Source organism: Leuciscus leuciscus, assembly GCF_965113295.1.
Source record: "Leuciscus leuciscus genome assembly, chromosome: 23".
NCBI lineage: Eukaryota > Metazoa > Chordata > Actinopteri > Cypriniformes > Leuciscidae > Leuciscus > Leuciscus leuciscus.
This window is the reverse complement of record NC_138747.1, coordinates 1,867,771-1,885,270: the sequence shown is the minus strand read 5'-3', so window position 1 is coordinate 1,885,270 and position 17,500 is coordinate 1,867,771. Positions and strand designations below refer to the sequence as shown.

The 17,500-nt window shown below is 37.1% G+C and overlaps 1 protein-coding gene and 2 long non-coding RNA genes across 3 annotated transcripts in view; 1 reads left to right on the top strand and 2 right to left on the bottom strand.

The window, feature by feature from the left end:
- Positions 1 to 5,373, bottom strand: part of LOC309487952 (sulfotransferase 6B1) — a 7,611-nt gene extending 2,238 nt beyond the window's left edge. The window contains exons 1-5 of the mRNA XM_082155963.1: positions 5,041 to 5,373; positions 2,962 to 3,077; positions 2,789 to 2,878; positions 1,047 to 1,173; positions 878 to 972 (exon numbers count right to left, since the gene is read on the bottom strand). Of these exons, the coding sequence (XP_082012089.1) occupies positions 878 to 972; positions 1,047 to 1,173; positions 2,789 to 2,878; positions 2,962 to 3,077; positions 5,041 to 5,365 (753 nt within the window). The 5' untranslated portion in view covers positions 5,366 to 5,373. The remainder of the gene's footprint in view (positions 1 to 877; positions 973 to 1,046; positions 1,174 to 2,788; positions 2,879 to 2,961; positions 3,078 to 5,040) is intronic.
- LOC309488058 overlaps positions 1 to 17,500 on the bottom strand; it is a 145,904-nt gene that overhangs the window by 48,967 nt on the left and 79,437 nt on the right. The window lies entirely within an intron of this gene.
- On the top strand, positions 6,437 to 7,148 carry LOC309488033. Its single transcript, XR_014201980.1, has 3 exons — positions 6,437 to 6,724; positions 6,923 to 6,987; positions 7,086 to 7,148. It is a non-coding gene; the product is annotated as an uncharacterized lncRNA (long non-coding RNA).

The following is a 17,500-nucleotide window of genomic DNA, read 5'->3' as shown; positions in this document are numbered from 1 at the left end:
AACTACACATCAGCTTCATAAATTCATCAACTAACCATTCAGAAATGTCCTGTTGCTTCTACATGTTGTCACTTCTTCTTGAGTCTCTCCATCATTGTCTGACTCCGGTTTGAACATAAAATGCTAAAAGATTTAGAAATTTTCAGTGCATGTGTGTGTGAGGTCTCTGTTCCGGGAGCAGCAGCTCATTTGCATTTAAAGGGACAGACACAAAAAAACGGTGTGTTTTTACTGACCCTCAAAAAGTGACAATTTTAACATGCTATATACAAATATCTGTGGGGTATTTTGAGCTAAAACTTCACACACACACTCTGGGGACATCAGAGACTTATTTTACATCTTGTGAAAAGGGCATTACACCACCCCTTTAAAACTCTTTCAACTGGTTACGATAACAGTCTTCGCAGGTTTAAAAGTCAACATGACGTCAGATTTGACCATATTTACTTCTTAAAGGATAATTCCGGTATTTAACACCTTGAGTCTATTTTGTAGTTTGTTTTGGATGAACTAGAGTGGTGGACACAGAGATGTTGACGATGGGTCCTGTCTCGACTTTTTGACTGGTTTAGAATCGCCTTTGACCGCTTCAGAGTGGCTGAGATGGGCATGCACGAACATGTCCTTAAAACAACCCTTAACGTTCGGTTTCAAAACAAAAGGCGATTCTAAACCAGTCAAAAAGTCGAGACAGGACCCATCGTCAACATCTCTGTGTCCACCACTCTAGTTCATCCATAACAAACTACAAAATAGACTCAAGGTGTTAAATACCGGAATTATCCTTTAATAATACACAACTGATCCTGTGCACAATTATCAGTCTTCATGATCAGAAATATTTGTTTAACTGATAAATGATATAAACTCGTACCTGTTTCAGATCCTCATATGTCACGATCATCACGTTTGGGTCGTCTAGACGTTTCTCCCAGGCGAGAGCGTGATCAAAGTAAGATCCCCAGGCAACTGAAGACGTTAACATTAACGTTAACATTTTTATTAAATAATGTTTAACTTTTGTGGTTGAGTGTTTTTCGCACCTTCACCAGCCATGAAGTCGGAGAAGAACTTGTCCCACGGCTCAGCGCTGGGCAGAACCGGGTTTTTGTTCATGAAATGGAAGTATGAGACGAGCGTGTCTTTGGGGTTCCTGAACACCACCAGAATCTGAAAACAGGACATGTCAAAGATTTAGATGAGAGGAATAGTGTGTGTGGCTGCAATGCTCGAGTCCGAACTGCATGACTCTTTATCTTTAGCCCCAAAACAACAGAAGTGGTGTTTAATGTTTTTTTTTTTTTAAATGTACGTTTTGCACCAAAAGGCACAGAATCGTAATTCATATGATGCATGATGCAAGGGTTTGCATTTTTTGGTTTTGTTCTGATTTATGATACAAAGTTCAATATTGGCTAACAAATATTATTACTTGCATAGTGAAATATAATGACAGTGTATGACTAGTGGAGACACTTCACTGGGCCTCACTAGTTAAAAAGGCTTATATCGGACAATACATGTTTTTAATTAAATACCTAATGTTCTGCACATGTTTCTGTGATGGGCAGGTTTAAGGGTCGGATTAGTGTGTGTGTGTGTGTGTGTGTGTGTGTGTGTGTGTGTGTGTGTGTGTGTGTGTGTGTGTGTGTGTGTGTGTGTGTGTGTGTGTGTGTGTGTGTGTGTGTGTGTGTGTGTGTGTGTGTGATGGGCAGGTTTAAGGGTCGGATTAGTGTGTGTGTGTGTGTGATGGGCAGGTTTAGGGGTCGGGTTAGTGTGTGTGTGTGTGTGTGTGTGTGTGTGTGTGTGAGATGGGCAGGTTTAGGGGTCGGGTTAGTGTGTGTGTGTGTGTGTGTGTGTGTGATGGGCAGGTTTAGGGGTCGGGTTAGTGTGTGTGTGTGTGTGTGTGTGTGTGTGTGTGTGTGATGGGCAGGTTTAGGGGTCGGGTTAGTGTGTGTGTGTGTGTGTGTGTGTGTGTGTGTGTGTGTGTGTGATGGTCAGGTTTAGGGGTCGGGTGAGTGTGTTTGTGTGTGTGTGTGTGTGTGTGTGTGTGTGTGTGTGTGTGTGTGTGTGTGTGTGTGTGTGTGTGTGTGTGTGTGTGTGTGTGTGTGTGTGTGTGTGTGTGTGTGTGTGTGTGTGTGTGTGTGATGGTCAGGTTTAGGGGTCGGGTGAGTGTGTGTGTGTGTGTGTGTGTGTGTGTGTGTGTGTGTGTGTGTGTGTGTGTGTGTGTGTGTGTGTGTGTATACACTAACATTCATAAGTTTGGGGTTTATTAGATTTTTCCCTCACCAAGGCTGCATTTATTTGATAAAAAATATAGTAAAAATTGTAATATTGTGAAATATTATTCCAATTTAACACAGCTGTTTTCTATGTGAATATATAGTAAAGTGTAATTTATTCCTGTGATCAAAGCTGAATTTTCAGCATCATTACTCCAGTCTTCAGTGTCACATGATCCTTCACAAATCATTCTAATATGATGATTTGATGCTCAAGAAACATTTGAAAACAGTTGCTGAAATTTTTTTTTTGAATAAGAGTTCAAACAAACAGCATTTATTTGAAATGGAAATCTTTTGTCACATTATAAATGTCTTTACTTTCGTTATTTTGATTATTTTATTGCTTCATCTCTAAATAAAAGTATAAAAACTGTACGGGACCTCAAACCTGTGAGCGGTAGAGTTCAGTATAAATCACTCTCAGGTGAGTTTGGCACGTTTGGTATCTAGTGTCACATGACCTCTGTGATGTGATTCAAAGTTCACTCGTTGTCTCTGACCTTTGCTTTCTTAGTGAAGAAAGAGGCGGGCATGAAGTCAGGGTGCAAATGAGTTCCCAGAAGCCTCGGCCTGGGCATTTCCGACAGTTCCTGTGGGTCAGACAGAGTGAAGCTGTAAGATCACACATGCTGTGATGTTTATGTGAGTTCAGATTGTTTGAGCTGTTTCTGACCTCTTGAACATCTGGAGGTAAGAACTCAACCAGAGGAGGCCTTTCAGGAGGTTTCTCATTTTTCCCAGTGGAAGCGTTCACGATCTTCCGCAAGACTGCCACCATCCAGTTAAACCCTGTCAGAGATCGATCACAAGCAGATTTAGTGGAGAGAAAGAAAGAGTTGATCTCAGTGAATGTGTGTTCATATATATATATATATATACCGGTATATATATATATAAATATATATATATATATATACTGTAGCCATATACAATATTTTCAATATTTGAAAAATATTTAAAATATTTTTAATGTTTTTAAAAGAAGTCTCTTTTGCTCACCAAGGCTACATTTATTTGATTAAAAATACACAAAAAAAACAGTAATATTGTTAAATATTATGATGATTTAAAATAGCGGTTTTCTATATGAAAATATGAATTACTCCAGTCTTCGGTGTCACATGATCCTTCACAAATCACTCTAATATGAGGATTTGATGTAAAAAAAATAAAATTAAAACATTTAAAAAGAGTTATAGACATTTTTTTGTTCAGGATTCTTTGATGAATAGAAAGTTCTATTTCATTTATTTGAAATATAATCTTTTGTAACATTATAAATGTCTTTTCTGTCACTTTTGATCAATTTAATGCATCCTTTCTGAATAAAAGTATTGATTTATTTTATTCCCCCCCCCCCCCCCCCACAAAAAATTCTTACTGACCCCAACATTTTGAACGGTAGTGTTTAATGTAACAAAAGCTTTCTATTTCAGATAAATGCTGTTCTTTTAAACTTTCTATTCATCAAAGAATCCTGATTTATTTTTAATTTCTTTACATTACTGTTTTCAACACTGATAATAATAGTGAATGTTTTTTTTTTTCATCAAATCATCATATTAGAATGATTTCTGAAGGATCATGTGACACTGAAGACTGGAGTAATGATGCTGAAAATTCAGCTTTGATCGCTTTAAAATATATTAAATAGAAAACATTTGTTTTAAATTTGAATATTATTTCACAATATTACTATTTTTGTTTGTATTTTTAATCAACTAAATGCAGTCTTGATGAGCAGAAGAGACTTCTTTTAAAAACATAAAAAATCGTACCGATCCCGAACTTTTGAACAGTAGTGTGTGTATGTATATATATATATGCCACAATTTTTGGTGCACATTGTTTGTAAAACCCCATTACGTAAACTGTCACATTCATCACAATGTGATAATTCTGTGTGTACACAGTGTGGAAAGACCGGCTCTACTGTAAACACAGTTCAGTGTGTGAGTTTCACGAATGCACAGAATTGCTTCAGTCTTCAGTGTCCAGAATTGCAGCTTGAGTCGTGATGTTGACATTGAGAAAAAGTCACTCATTATTACGTAAGAACTGCAAACGTGAGCCATGCATTCAGGTCACATGATCCGGATTGTGTAAAAGATTACCTATTATGCTTTTCTTCCATGTTCATCTTTCCTTCAGTGTGTAATGTTGCTGTTTGAGCATGAAAAAGCACTTAGTTCTTCTCTATATCAGTGTCAGTGTTTCTGAACTCCTGAAACGCCTCCATTGTAGTCTTGAGTTTCTTCCGGGAACACGTCACAATATTCCTCATTAAAATAATTAATATGCAGAATAAAGGGGCGGGGCCTGGTAAAGTTAGTTAGTAGTGTGTTAAACTGGCGGTTATCGAAAGGGGCGGGGCACTTCCCAAACACACTCGAAGCGCTCGACCAATCACAACACACTGCTCCAGCCGACCAATCAGAGCACAGTGTGCTTTTCAGAAGGAGGGGCTTCATAGAGACAGGAAGTAAACAGAGCGTTACTGACAGACTGAGAAGAGAAGAGCCGCAACAATGGAGAATATGAGGAAAATAATCAACATTCAAGTTCTAGTAGTAATATTCAACACTTTGTAAAAGGGCAGAATATGTCCCCTTAAAAGGAGAAATGTGAGTCTGTTTACTAAAGCAACGTGACAAAAGAAAGTTATATAACTGACACGTAACCCGACTCCACTGGCATTCTTTGCCCGGAGTTGCACTACAGGGCTAGGAAAGCAAACTTTAGTTTCACTCACCACATTTAGGGTACGCGACCAAGATGAGGTCGTCCTCTCTGGCCTGCAGCTCTGTCAGCTTGTCCATGGTCTCCGGTGGGCTGAGAATGGAGGAGTACAGGATTCCCTCTCGCTTATAAAGCTTGTCTTCGTCCTTCATCTTCGCCGCTTTCTCCATCCTGGACTTCATTTGATTCATAGGTGGTGTTTGACTCATGTTTGCAGTCCTGGTGCTCGCTGTGAGCTTCAGATTCTCAGACGGACACACACACACACACACACACAGAGAGAGAGAGAGAGAGGGAGTATTTATGAAGGAAGGAGAATGTTGTAGATCCGCCCACATTCACAGGCTCGCGTGAGAAAGGTCTGTTTCCTCCACATGAGGGCCAGATCAACACAAGGGCCCGTGTCAATCTGACTGATCAAGTGTGTGTGAGACTGAGACTGAGAGTACACTAGCTAGTGTTCCTGAAAAGCTGGTTTTGGTAGAGGTGAAAGGTGAGTTTAATCTGTAATCAGTTCATGAAGCTCAGCGGCTGAACACACACTCAAATGTGAAGCAGTGAGGAAATACTTTGCCCTTTTTGCATTTATGAGATTCTATCATTTATATTAATGTACTACACTTTGTTTACTTGCTACACTGTTAGACTTTTCTGTAATTTCTACAGTTATTTACTTTAAATCCCCCAGTATTATACTGCTTTTTCTCTTTACAGTAAATGACTGTGATTCCCATTGCATCATGGGAATTTTCTGTGACGTCTAACACCACATACAGAGACTTACTGTATTTTTTTAATTTGCTGTATACTACTGGATTTGTCTAACACCACATACAGAGACTTACTGTATTTTTTAAATTTGCTGTATACTACTGTATTTGACGTAACGGCCTCTCTGGCTGGAACCATTCCATCGTGCTTTTTATTTCCTCATTTTTGTCTTACACCGCGTGTCTACAACGCTATACTAGCCAGAGGCTGTCTATATTGGACACATTGAAGCGGCCGGACCTTTAATACAAAATGCAAACCTGTTTGTCCCTTGTCAGAAATAGCGCGAGCGCTTGGACTCGGAGTACCGTACGTCAGGAATATAACGGCCGCGGCGCATCACTTTACACTGGCTGGGATTTGTCGTGTCGCGCCAGAGCATCCAGTGTAATATCACTGGGGTCTGTCTTTTGTTGGATCACGCCGTTCGTGTCTGGCCCGGGGAAGAGACGGAATTCACTTCACCGAGAGAGAGAGATCAGCAAGCAAGGTAAAAAAAAAAAAAAAAAACCTTCTGTGTGTGTTGACAGGATTGTGCCCAGTTTAACCTAGGTGTTATAACGTTCGTTATAGCCTAACGTCGTCAACATGGCGGTAACGAACTTTACCACGGTAAACTGACCTAACGTTTCATTTTACACACTTTGTTAGATTATTGAATTGTCGAGTTAAAATATGCCAACGAGCAACGCGTTTACATTAACAATAAATGTGAATAAACTAATGTGAAATTCTGTTTTGGTTGTAGATAATGTTGGCCTACTGATGAGAACCTTTATAGTTTTAGCATTAGTTTGCAAACTATAACATATGATAGTTTTTTTATTTTTATGGAATTTAATATTTACTTCCATTTTTGTATGTGTTTAAAGGCAACTGCAACAAAGCGCCAATTCGCGCCAGTGACGTCTAGCAAGATTCCAGAGGTAAGTTAACGTTAGGCCATTTGTGATATATTTTGAGATAAGTTTGCTGAAATGATTAGCAATATGTGAAAAGTGCTTTGGAGATACTGGTGCAGACTAGGTAGCTTACAATATCTTATAAAATCTCTATAAAATTGGCTAACTTTATATCAAATAAGTGACCTTTGCATCATGTCTAACTTTATATTTATTTCACAGCAAATGAACCAATCAGAAGATGGACCATTGTCTTTGTTCAGTCCCACCAGATTAAATGTATCCAGGTAAGCACTGCAGTAAAACTCACTAATTCATTCATACCAAATCTAGCATTCTAAACAACTTAAGTTTATATTTTTGCATTATTTTGATATTTTATTAGGCAGAAGACTCTCTACCATTGCAGTCCCACCTGACCAGGAATGTCCTAATATCAGCGCACAGGTGGGTTAACTACTGTAGGAAGGAGGACAATCATCACACAGTGATTTCTTGCATGTTTCTTACTGTGTATTTGTCTCAAACAGGTACTCCTTCACTGCAGTCAATGGGCTAAAATCATCGATTTCAGTCTTTCTCTCTATGGATCTCAGCATTTTTGGAGAGAATTTAGGATTTGTAAATATAAAAATGTAATCTGGCATAATTTAATTTAGTTCTTTTGTATGCTATTTATTGACAAAAGCTGTTTACAAATATATATTCTTAAGTTTTTGTGAAAATAATAATAAAAATTAACAAAAAAGGAGGTTAAAAATAATGTGACACTAATACTCTCTCTCTCTTTCTCTCTCTCTCTCTCATATAGTGTTGGAACCGGGATCTCCTCTGAAGGACTGAGTACATTAGTGTTTGTGGACACGCACACAGACCAGGGAACATTCTGATGTTGTCAATCAAGTTCTGAACAGGAACCAATCTTTGGAGAAGTTCATTTATTCGCAAAGGTGGACAAAAACATTGTGTTGGCATTTTAAAGATTATTTTGATGATGACTTTTACTCCTATGTTGTAGAAAAGATGGAGGAGTAGACAGTCAGACATTGATAATAATAGGAAATGTTTCTTGAGCATCAAAGAGACTTCTTTCAAAAACATTAAGACACTTAAATACTTCTTTTGGCCACCAGTGTACATGAATCCAACAAATTTTTGGAAAGAAGTGAAATTATTTTTAAACTGGGGTTATGTGTCATATATTGTGAAAAGAACTGTGTTTTGTCCAGTGTTGGACATTTCCTTTTTGACTGCTTAAAAATGTATTTACATTCTGCAGTTTTATGACTGTAATGGTTGATATTTCATTATAATACTTGTATACGCTAAACAACCAATGACTCTACATTCATTTAGTCTAATGCTAATGTTTTGTTTATGATTTTATGTATGTTTTTAAAAATGTGTGCAGTGAAGGACAGCACATAATGTGTTAATTTAACACGTTTACACATCTTTGTGCTAACCTTTCTGACATATTTACTTTGTTAAAATCATTAACACAATGAATGAGTTAAAATTAACGCAAAAAATGTTGTCCCTAAACTCACCCATTAATGTGTAAAAATGTCACACATCATTTCCAGCATTGGCAGACTGTTTATTTTGTGATATATATGAAATGTTTTAAATAAAAAAATGGTATTTTGTGATAACTTTGTCTAATTGGTTTGTATGTCAGTAGTACTTATGTAGGATAAAAATAAAATTAATCATATATTAAAATTATGAAATCTAATTTATATTTAGTACAAATAAAAATAATTACAGTAGTGTACTGATTAGCTTCGTTTTTACAGTAATCCACTGTATTACACAATTACAGTACCATGTACTGTAAAACTGAAATATGGTTTGGTACTGTAACTCTTAATTACAGTAACTAACTGGCAACAGTGTTGCCAGTAAGTTACTGTAAAAAACCCTTGAAAAGTCTAACAGTGTACTTTCTGTCCTTTGACTTTTATCATAATAGTTTATTAGCCTGCATAAAATTTTAGCATGACCCAGTTTGATATGCCAGTATTGTTAATCTTTAAACTCTTTAATGTTTCTCACTGAGTGAATCTCATAAAAACTATCTTGGTATCTTTGTTTTAAAATAAAAAAATGGTTTACAGTGTAAATCAAAAGAAAAGATATATATATATATATATATATATATATATATATTATTATTATTATTATTATTATATTATAATTTTTTTAATTATTTACAATATATATATATAAGTATTATTATTATTTTTATTATTTACACGATATATATATATATATATATATATATATATATATATATATTATTTTATATATTTCCTTTATTATTATTATTATTTACACAATATATATTTTATTTAAAAAAATATTTACACTATATATATATAGTAAATACTTTTGATTTAAAAATGTCAAAAATCTTGCACATAAAAACAAAACAAAAAAAAACATTAGTAAATGTTTAAATTAACATTAACTAAAATTAATAAATGCCGTAGAAGTATTGTTCATTGTAAGTTCAAATTGACTAATTTTAATAATATTAACAAATGTGACTATTGTAAAAAGTGTTACCAAAACATGTGAATTATCTTTCAGATAAGCAGCCAATCCCTCACTGAACTTTATGTACAGCTTTACTTCGGTCCTGTTCCTGTTCTCGTCACGGTGGAAATAATCCAGTCAGAATGAAAGGAGTTTGTAACACAAGCGTATTTCTTTTGATAAAGTTGCAGAATTCAACAGGTTGTTCGGATGGGAATCGTACAATCCTTGCATATGTTTTATTATAATTTCTGCATGTGTTGTGAAATATTAATTTATTGCTGCTGATTTGTAATATTATCCTGACATTATCATTCTGGCAGTGCAAGCATGATGTCAGCAGTTTCAGTCGGATGTGTGTTTGTGTGTTTGTGTGTTTGTGTGTGTGTGTGTGTGTGTGTGTGTGTGTAACCTTTATGTTAAATGCAGTAGATGTTCCACCTTTACACTGATAGTCACTATACTCCTGAGCTGAGACTGCAGTCATGGATCATTAGTGCGTCTGTAGAGGATATCTGTGTTTAGTTTAAAGTTGCATCATGGACATGATTACTTACTGTCATAAAAAATACAAATAAAACAGCTGGCATCAAAATTAGCCACACTGCAGCTATAGTGCTATTTAGTGCTTATCAATCATATTTAATCAATTAATATAGTTTATTTTAAAGAAAACTCTCACGTTTCAGTGAGCTTTAAAATTTATTTTCTATTACAAGAAAGATAATAAAAAAAATCCTGTGAAATATGAGACACAGAATTGAAGCTTTTACAAATATCAGTGTCTCCCAAAAACATTTATTTGACATGCATTTGTTTAGTATTTATACTTTAATCAAAACACTAAATGCATGGGGGGAAATTATTCATTTATAATAATTATATTATTATAAAATAATGTGGAATTATTTTTGTATTATATATTAGTGTAATTAGTTACAATTTTAATTTGTGATTTTTATATTATATGTTATTAAAGTTTTTGGGAATTTTTATATTATTATTGATTATTCTATAATTATGGTCGCACTTTAGTTTAGGGTCCCTATAACTCACTATAATAGTTAGTAAGGTAGTTGTTAAGTTTAGGTATTATAGGATTAAGGGATGCAGAATATGGTCATGCAGAATAAGGCATTAATATGTGCTTTATAATACTAATAAACAGCAAATATCCTAGTAATATGCATGCTAATAAGAAACTAGTTAATAGTAAGAATTAGACCCTAAACTAAAGTGAATAAGTCCTTCTTGCAGCATCTCCTCTCTTCTCTGATGATGTGGGCGGAGCAACCTGTCACTCACATGAGATCAGCCAATAGCAAACCACAACCACACGGACAAAATCAAGCCCCGCCCACATTTGTTCTTGTTCCAGAAGCGTTTCACTTGCATATATGTATCGCATAAGAACTGATGAGAACTTAAAATGTGTACCTTGAAATGCAATGCAAGTCGCTTTGGATAAAAGCATCTGCCAAATGCATAAATGTAAATGTAAATATACAACACAATAAGTTGCTGCAAGAGGAACTTATTCAGCCAAAATTAAATTTCGAATTTATTTTTATGGAATTTATATTTCATATAATATATAATAAAGAATATATATTTTCCATAACAGCAGTGTGTTTTAGTGTGTGCATGCAGGCAGTGGCCTCTAGATGTCAGTATTGTTGTTGGCAGATTCATCAATGTTTTGTTCACTGTTGGGATGTTGGGAATTCCGTCTGGGATCACCATAGCTTAATTCCGGCACAGAAATGGTGATTAATACTCAGTGTTAGAGGCTCGTTCCAGTCACTAAACCCTCAGTAATGAGCAGCACTAATATACTGATGTTGACTCGCAAGTCCTGCATCTCAATTGCATGATGCAAATTTGAGTTTTGTAAGCTATGCATTAATTTTCACCTTTTATGTATATATCAGCCAGACTTTCCTTTTCTGCATTCACCAGGAATGTGGCGTCCTATATTCTCCTAACCGTGCACGCTGAGTTACTTCCAGGTCATGTGACCGTCTCACACATAGCATATGAGCATTTCATAGTGCTCATACAGGCATGCTGAAGGGTGTGTTGAGTTTAATCCTCTCTTTGGGAATTATCAGGGTATTTTCTATCTGCCGGAGCTGGAGGAGCAGCCAGGGTCTGGAGCGACACTGGACCGGCATTCCCGATAAGCAGCTTTGACAGAAGGAGGGGACTGAAGCGAACCGTCCATCTGCAGCCCTGTGCATCTCACGTTTACCGTAGTACAGATTATTCACAGAAAATATATTTATAAAGGTGACGGATGCATTCCAGTTTACTTTAATCTGGTTTGAAGTCGGCATGAAACAGAAGTTGCACTAGTCTTTTCTTACCTATTGTGTCGTATATAAACATTTACATTTATGCATCTGGCAGACACTTTCATCCAAAGCGACTTACATTGCATTTCAAGGTACACATTTTAAGTTCTCATCAGTTCTTATGTGATACATATATGCGAGTGAAACGCTTCTGGAACAAGAACTAATATGGGCGGGGCTTGATTGTGTCCGTGTGGAACTGATTGGATGGTTGTGGTTTGCTATTGGCTGATCTCATGTGAATGACAGGTTGCTCCGCCCACATCATCATAGAAGAGAAGAGATGCTGCAAGAGGAACTTATTCTGATTCAAGATTACCAGAAACATGAATATAATACAATAATGATGATGTGCACCGATAAATCATTTAGAATAAATATTGCAATATTGCATAACCTTTTTTTTTTATATATATATATTTTTATGGTGACTTTGAGTGGCTGAGATGTTGATTTTGCATGAAGATTATGTGATATATTTGAGCGGATCTGAATCTTGATCTGTAGGCCTATCTTTAAAAGGACAATAATGCATTTCTGAACTATATATTGCTCCTTATGTGCCTTAAAACGCCTTAAATCTGATACATTTGTACTGAATGAGAACTTTTCTCATTTCACTTTTCATCTGTGGACATCATTTTAAACAGATCAATCAAATTTAACTTGGAATCAATATTTAGTGCAAATCTGGTATCAATAGACTATATAGATCTGACTATGAGACTATAGTTTGAATGAATCCATGACACACATTAACATTACAGTACAGAACGGCTCGTTCAGAATATTATCATGAACATTGTATAAGCATTCGTTCGTTTCATGTGTCATTGAACGGATAAGAGGCTCTCGGGCGTAAACGTCACATGCAAAAACGACTCAAGTCCTTCATATAAAAATCAGTCTACACAGGCTTTCATAGTCTGGGAAGTTTCATTACAAGCTGTGCACACATTGGCAATAAAAAAAAGGGATTAATATTTCAAAAATCTTACATATAGCCCCTTTAAACTAAATGAAACAAGCAACTAGCTGAAATAAACTAAGTTTAGTTTTTTTGAAATATTAAGTAATGAAGACGTTTTGCTCTGGTTTTAGTTAGCGATAACAACCCTGCCTGGAAAATGCTTTTACCTTCAATTCCCCAGTTAGTCTGAAGGCTGTTCTGGCGGCCGCTGTTTCCAGTGTTGTGCTCGTAGTGGTAGTTTCATGCACTCGTCTGCCTTCAGCGGGCTGATCGTTCTGGACAGAGTTCCTGTTTCAGCAGCATCTGGAACAAGAACATCTTTACATGCCGACGGGTTAAAAATAGGCCCGAAAAACAACAGTGAGCAAAAATACTACACTTACAGAGACCCATGCATCCATTTAATTGCATTTATTAATTAGTACATTTCTTTTTTTATCTAGATTTTTATTCTTTAATGTTTTTATTTTAGGGTGTGTCGTTGTTTAAGTGTTTAGCGTGATGCTACGGTTCAGTCCTGTGTGTTCCTTCTGCTCCATGTGGCTTTGGTTCATATTGGATTTAACCTTTAGTGTAGCAACAGGCTTCATTAGATCCATTTCTATCCCCTTTCGCCCTGCCTACCGGGTTCCTCCTTGTTAAATTCTCCTCATATACATGTTTCCAACTCAGCAAGCATTATAACGTTATTTTTAGCCATGAGTGATTACAGGACTCCCATGTGTTACATGTTTTCAAACAGTAAACCAAACGGCACCAGATTAAACAGCGTCTCATTCTACAGCAGACGGGCCGGCCGGGATTATTGCATAATATAGTAGACTTTCAGTCGTACGGACTGACATTGGATTCCTGCATATTATTTTAGTGCAAATCGAGTGCAAGTCAGTTCAGTGCTTGTCTTCTAATATACAGTGGTTTTCAGCCGGTGGATCGCAACCCGAAAGTGGGTCAAAGGCTTGTTCTGACAGCAGGGAGTAAAACTATGAATGCTGATAATAAATGCAACTAACCGTGTAATTATGCATAGTAGGATACATAAAATGGGATTATCAGCGTGTTGATGATGTCATAGACCTTGCAGCCAATCAAATGTTATTTTGGCACATATTTAATGTGCTACTTTTTAGAAGCAAGTCAAATTAGAGATGTCAGCATGTGTTGATACACTGTAATACTAGTTTCAATGTTTGGCTTTAATGTCATTTTATTTACTTTAGTATGCTAAACAGTTTCTCTACTGTCGTCCATGTCGACTCTGCTAAATTGAAGCGTCCTCTGGTGGTCTGGAGGGATTTAGCGTGCATTATTTAGATGTAGATGTTAACGTCCACACCACTTATATTGATAGACACTAAAGCATTAAACACATTCCTTTGTTTGCACACACACACACCCACACACACACACATAGGCGGTGTGTGTGCAAACAAAGGAATGTGTTTAATGCTTTAGTGTCTGGTGTGGACGTTAACATCTACATCTGTGTGTCTCTCTGAATGTGAATGAGTGAGTGTTGAAACAAATTAGCTCAGAGGAAATATTAATAATGAATCATAACTTGTTATGATTAATTATGAATATTTGGATCAGTCAAACTGATTAACTTGATGTTGCTAAATTAATATTAATAATTATTCCGTTCGTCCAGCGAACACTTCTGATTATTCATTCATTCTAAGAAAAGGTTATTTTTCATGGCCACAGAAAAATAATATAATTATTATTATTATATGTAGTGCGCATAGAGCGTTTAACAAGACCAGAAATCGTTAAATTGACTTTGCTGAAAGCAGAGAATCAGAAAATCTATTGTGCAGAAGTTGTATGAACTAATTCACAAACACACTCAGGGCCCTATCTTGCACCCAGCGCAATTGACTTTGTACAGCGACGCATGTATCATCCCTATTTCTCACCCGACGCACAGCGGACTTTTCCCTCCACAGACGCAAATTAGGGAATGAACTTGTGCTCCCGGGGGCGGTTCAGCGAAAAGAGGAGGCGTGTTCTGGCGCAAACGTTCCCTGGTGTTATTTTGCAGTTTCAGAAAACAATTCCACCACAGACCAGGAGAAACCTAGTCTAAAGTCAGTGGCGCGTTACTCAGAGGCTATTTTAAGGGCGCATGCTTGGCCATAATGTAGCGTGTGCACAACACACACACACTTTGCTTCTCTCATCTACACAGACGCAGCAGTTCACATTTTTGCAAACCATACATTATTACAAGGGAAAATATTCCACACGAGGGAAATCATTGTGGTGTCCATGAAGATGTGAAAAAATAGGCATAAATCTAGCTTACACATTTACCCAAATTATTATATGCCTGTTTAACTGAAGCTAATCTGTGTGTGTTTCTCCATCCCCAATGTCACTTCTCTGTGTTTTACGGCCCTGACGAGAACGTCGGTCTCCTCGGCTGTGAACCGCTCCTGGCAAATCCGCCGTTATAATAGCAATCCGCCATGGAACACGGACCTGCTCTTAAAGGGAATGTGAGATGACGCTCTGATTGGTTTATTTCACGTTAAGCCCAAACCACACCTATGAGTAATGAAGCTACTTCAGACCAACCCATTTTAGATTTGTGTCGGGCGCAAGAGTCATTTATCCCGCCGGTATAATAGCAACAGCGCCCGAGATCCGCCCACAAAGTTACTTGCGTTTCGCGTTTGATACTTGCGTTTCAGATCGTTAAAATAGGGCCCCTAATCTTAACAAACACATACACACAAGCACACATACATGGGTAAAACGGTAAGTGACAGAATGAAACCGGAAATGGAAAGAGGGAATGAAGCTGGAAAAGAGTCATTTTCCATGAAAGAACCTTCAGCTTATTATTTTCAAAGCCTTGTAGAAGGGTTCACAGCTTATTCCTAAACCGTCAGTTAATTGTACGATACTTGCATTGCCGTAACAGTTGAAGCAGTTTCGTAAAGTTCCAGATTTGATGGTCCCGTGAGTCGATGGCGTTGAAGTTGTAATCGATTTCTTCTGTTGAAAGAAGAAGAGATGATGAACTTGCATGGTTAGTTCGACTTCATCATGGTTACTTAAGCTTTCGGAGGGAAAGTTTTACGGCTCTTTGTGTTGTAGCAGGGTATTTGCATATGTAACAGGATTGGGTGCTGGCAAAGAAACTATTAAAGATTCTTGTAATACTAATAAGTTGCATAGGTATCAACATATACACGATCATGTAGGACATCAAAGTACAAATTCGTAGATACCCAGAATGATATGCGATCAAATAATAGCAATACATTCATTACAGGAATGATACATAGACAAAAGCACTATAACAGAATGTGATGCATGATTGTACATGTCTCGAGTGATTATTCGACTGAGTAGATGGGGTACATTATCTAATTATTCTATCATGAGGCATGCATAGAACAAAACACAATACAAGAGACACCATACCAGACAGTAATAATCATACACACAATGTCCTGGGATGCACTTTAATTTTGAAGAACAGTTCATCTATAAATGAATGCAGAAGAGTCTGCTTGATGTGACTTTCCTTTACTATTAGAGCAAGGCTCTGCATTTCCTCAGGTCATATAACCATGGCAACCAGAGCCCTGGTTCATTACTTTGGCGGTGTCGCACACACCTTGGCACCTTGTGGCTGGTGAGGGTCTTTAAAGATTATTTGTTAAATATAAACACTGTCTGATTTGTCTCAGTCGTTACAGTGTGTTTGTGTCTGAGGTGAGGTGTTTGAAGTGTGTGTGTGTGTGTGTGTGTGTGTGTGTGTGTGTGTGTGTGTGTGTGTGTGTGTGTGTGTGTGTGTGTGTGTGTGTGTGTGTGTGTGTGTGCACACGAGTGCTGGAGGTGAAATCAAAAGGTCGTATAATCGCATTTTCCCAAGGTGAATGTCAGCGGGAGAAAACATTATGTCCTCTCTGCGAGCAGCATTTCTCTCTTTCTCTTTCTGAATCTGTTTGGTTTTACTGTATATTCCTTTTGCAGTTTTTCACTGCAAAAATACTGTATCTTATTGTTTTCTAGTAAAAATCGAACATCTTTAAAACAAGATTAAATTACCTGAGAAGCAAACCTGCATAAGATATTACAACTTGCTTTCAAATGAATCAGAAGGAATCTTGAATACAAGAGTTTTTGAAATGTTTTAGTGTGGTTTTGTCTGGTTGCTAGGGCGTTGCTATATACTTGGTGAGATTTTTCTGATTGGTTTGATTGTGCAATGACATTTCTATAGTGTTTGGGGTGGTTGCTAGGGTGCTGCTATCTGGTTGCTATGGTGTTCAAAATGTTTTAGTGTGTTTCCGAGTAGTTGCTGGGGCGTTGCTATGTGCTTGGTGAGATTTTCTGTTAAGTTTGTACAGTGCGATATGTTTGGGGTGGTTGTTAGGGTGCTGCTATGTGGTTGCTAAGGTGCTCTGAATGTTTTAGTATGTTGCTATGTGGTTGCTAGGGCATTGCTAAGTTATTCTGAATGTTTTTGTGTGTTTCTGTGTGGTTGCAATAGGCATTGTTATGTGCTCTGTGAGATTTTCTGATTGGTTTGTACTGTGCCATGTGTTTAGGATGGTTGCTAGGGTGATACTATGTGGTTGCTAAGGTGTTTTAGTCTGTTGCTATATACTTGGTGAGGTTTTCTGATCCGTTTTCTACCATGCTATGAAGTTGCCATAGCATTTGAAGTGGTTTATAGGGTGTTGGTATGTGGTTGACGATGTTCTAAATGTTTTTAGTGTGTTGCTGAGTGGTCGCCCAGGCGTTGCTAAGGTGTTCTGAATGTTTTAGTGTGTTGCTATGTGGTTGCTAAGGCATTACTAAGGTATTTTGAATCTTTTAGTGTGTTGCTGTGTGGTTACTAGGGTGTTTGGGGAGCCGTTTTTTTTCCTAATGGTTTCCGTTTGCACTTCTCCTCCCTTGTTTAGTGGGCGTGTT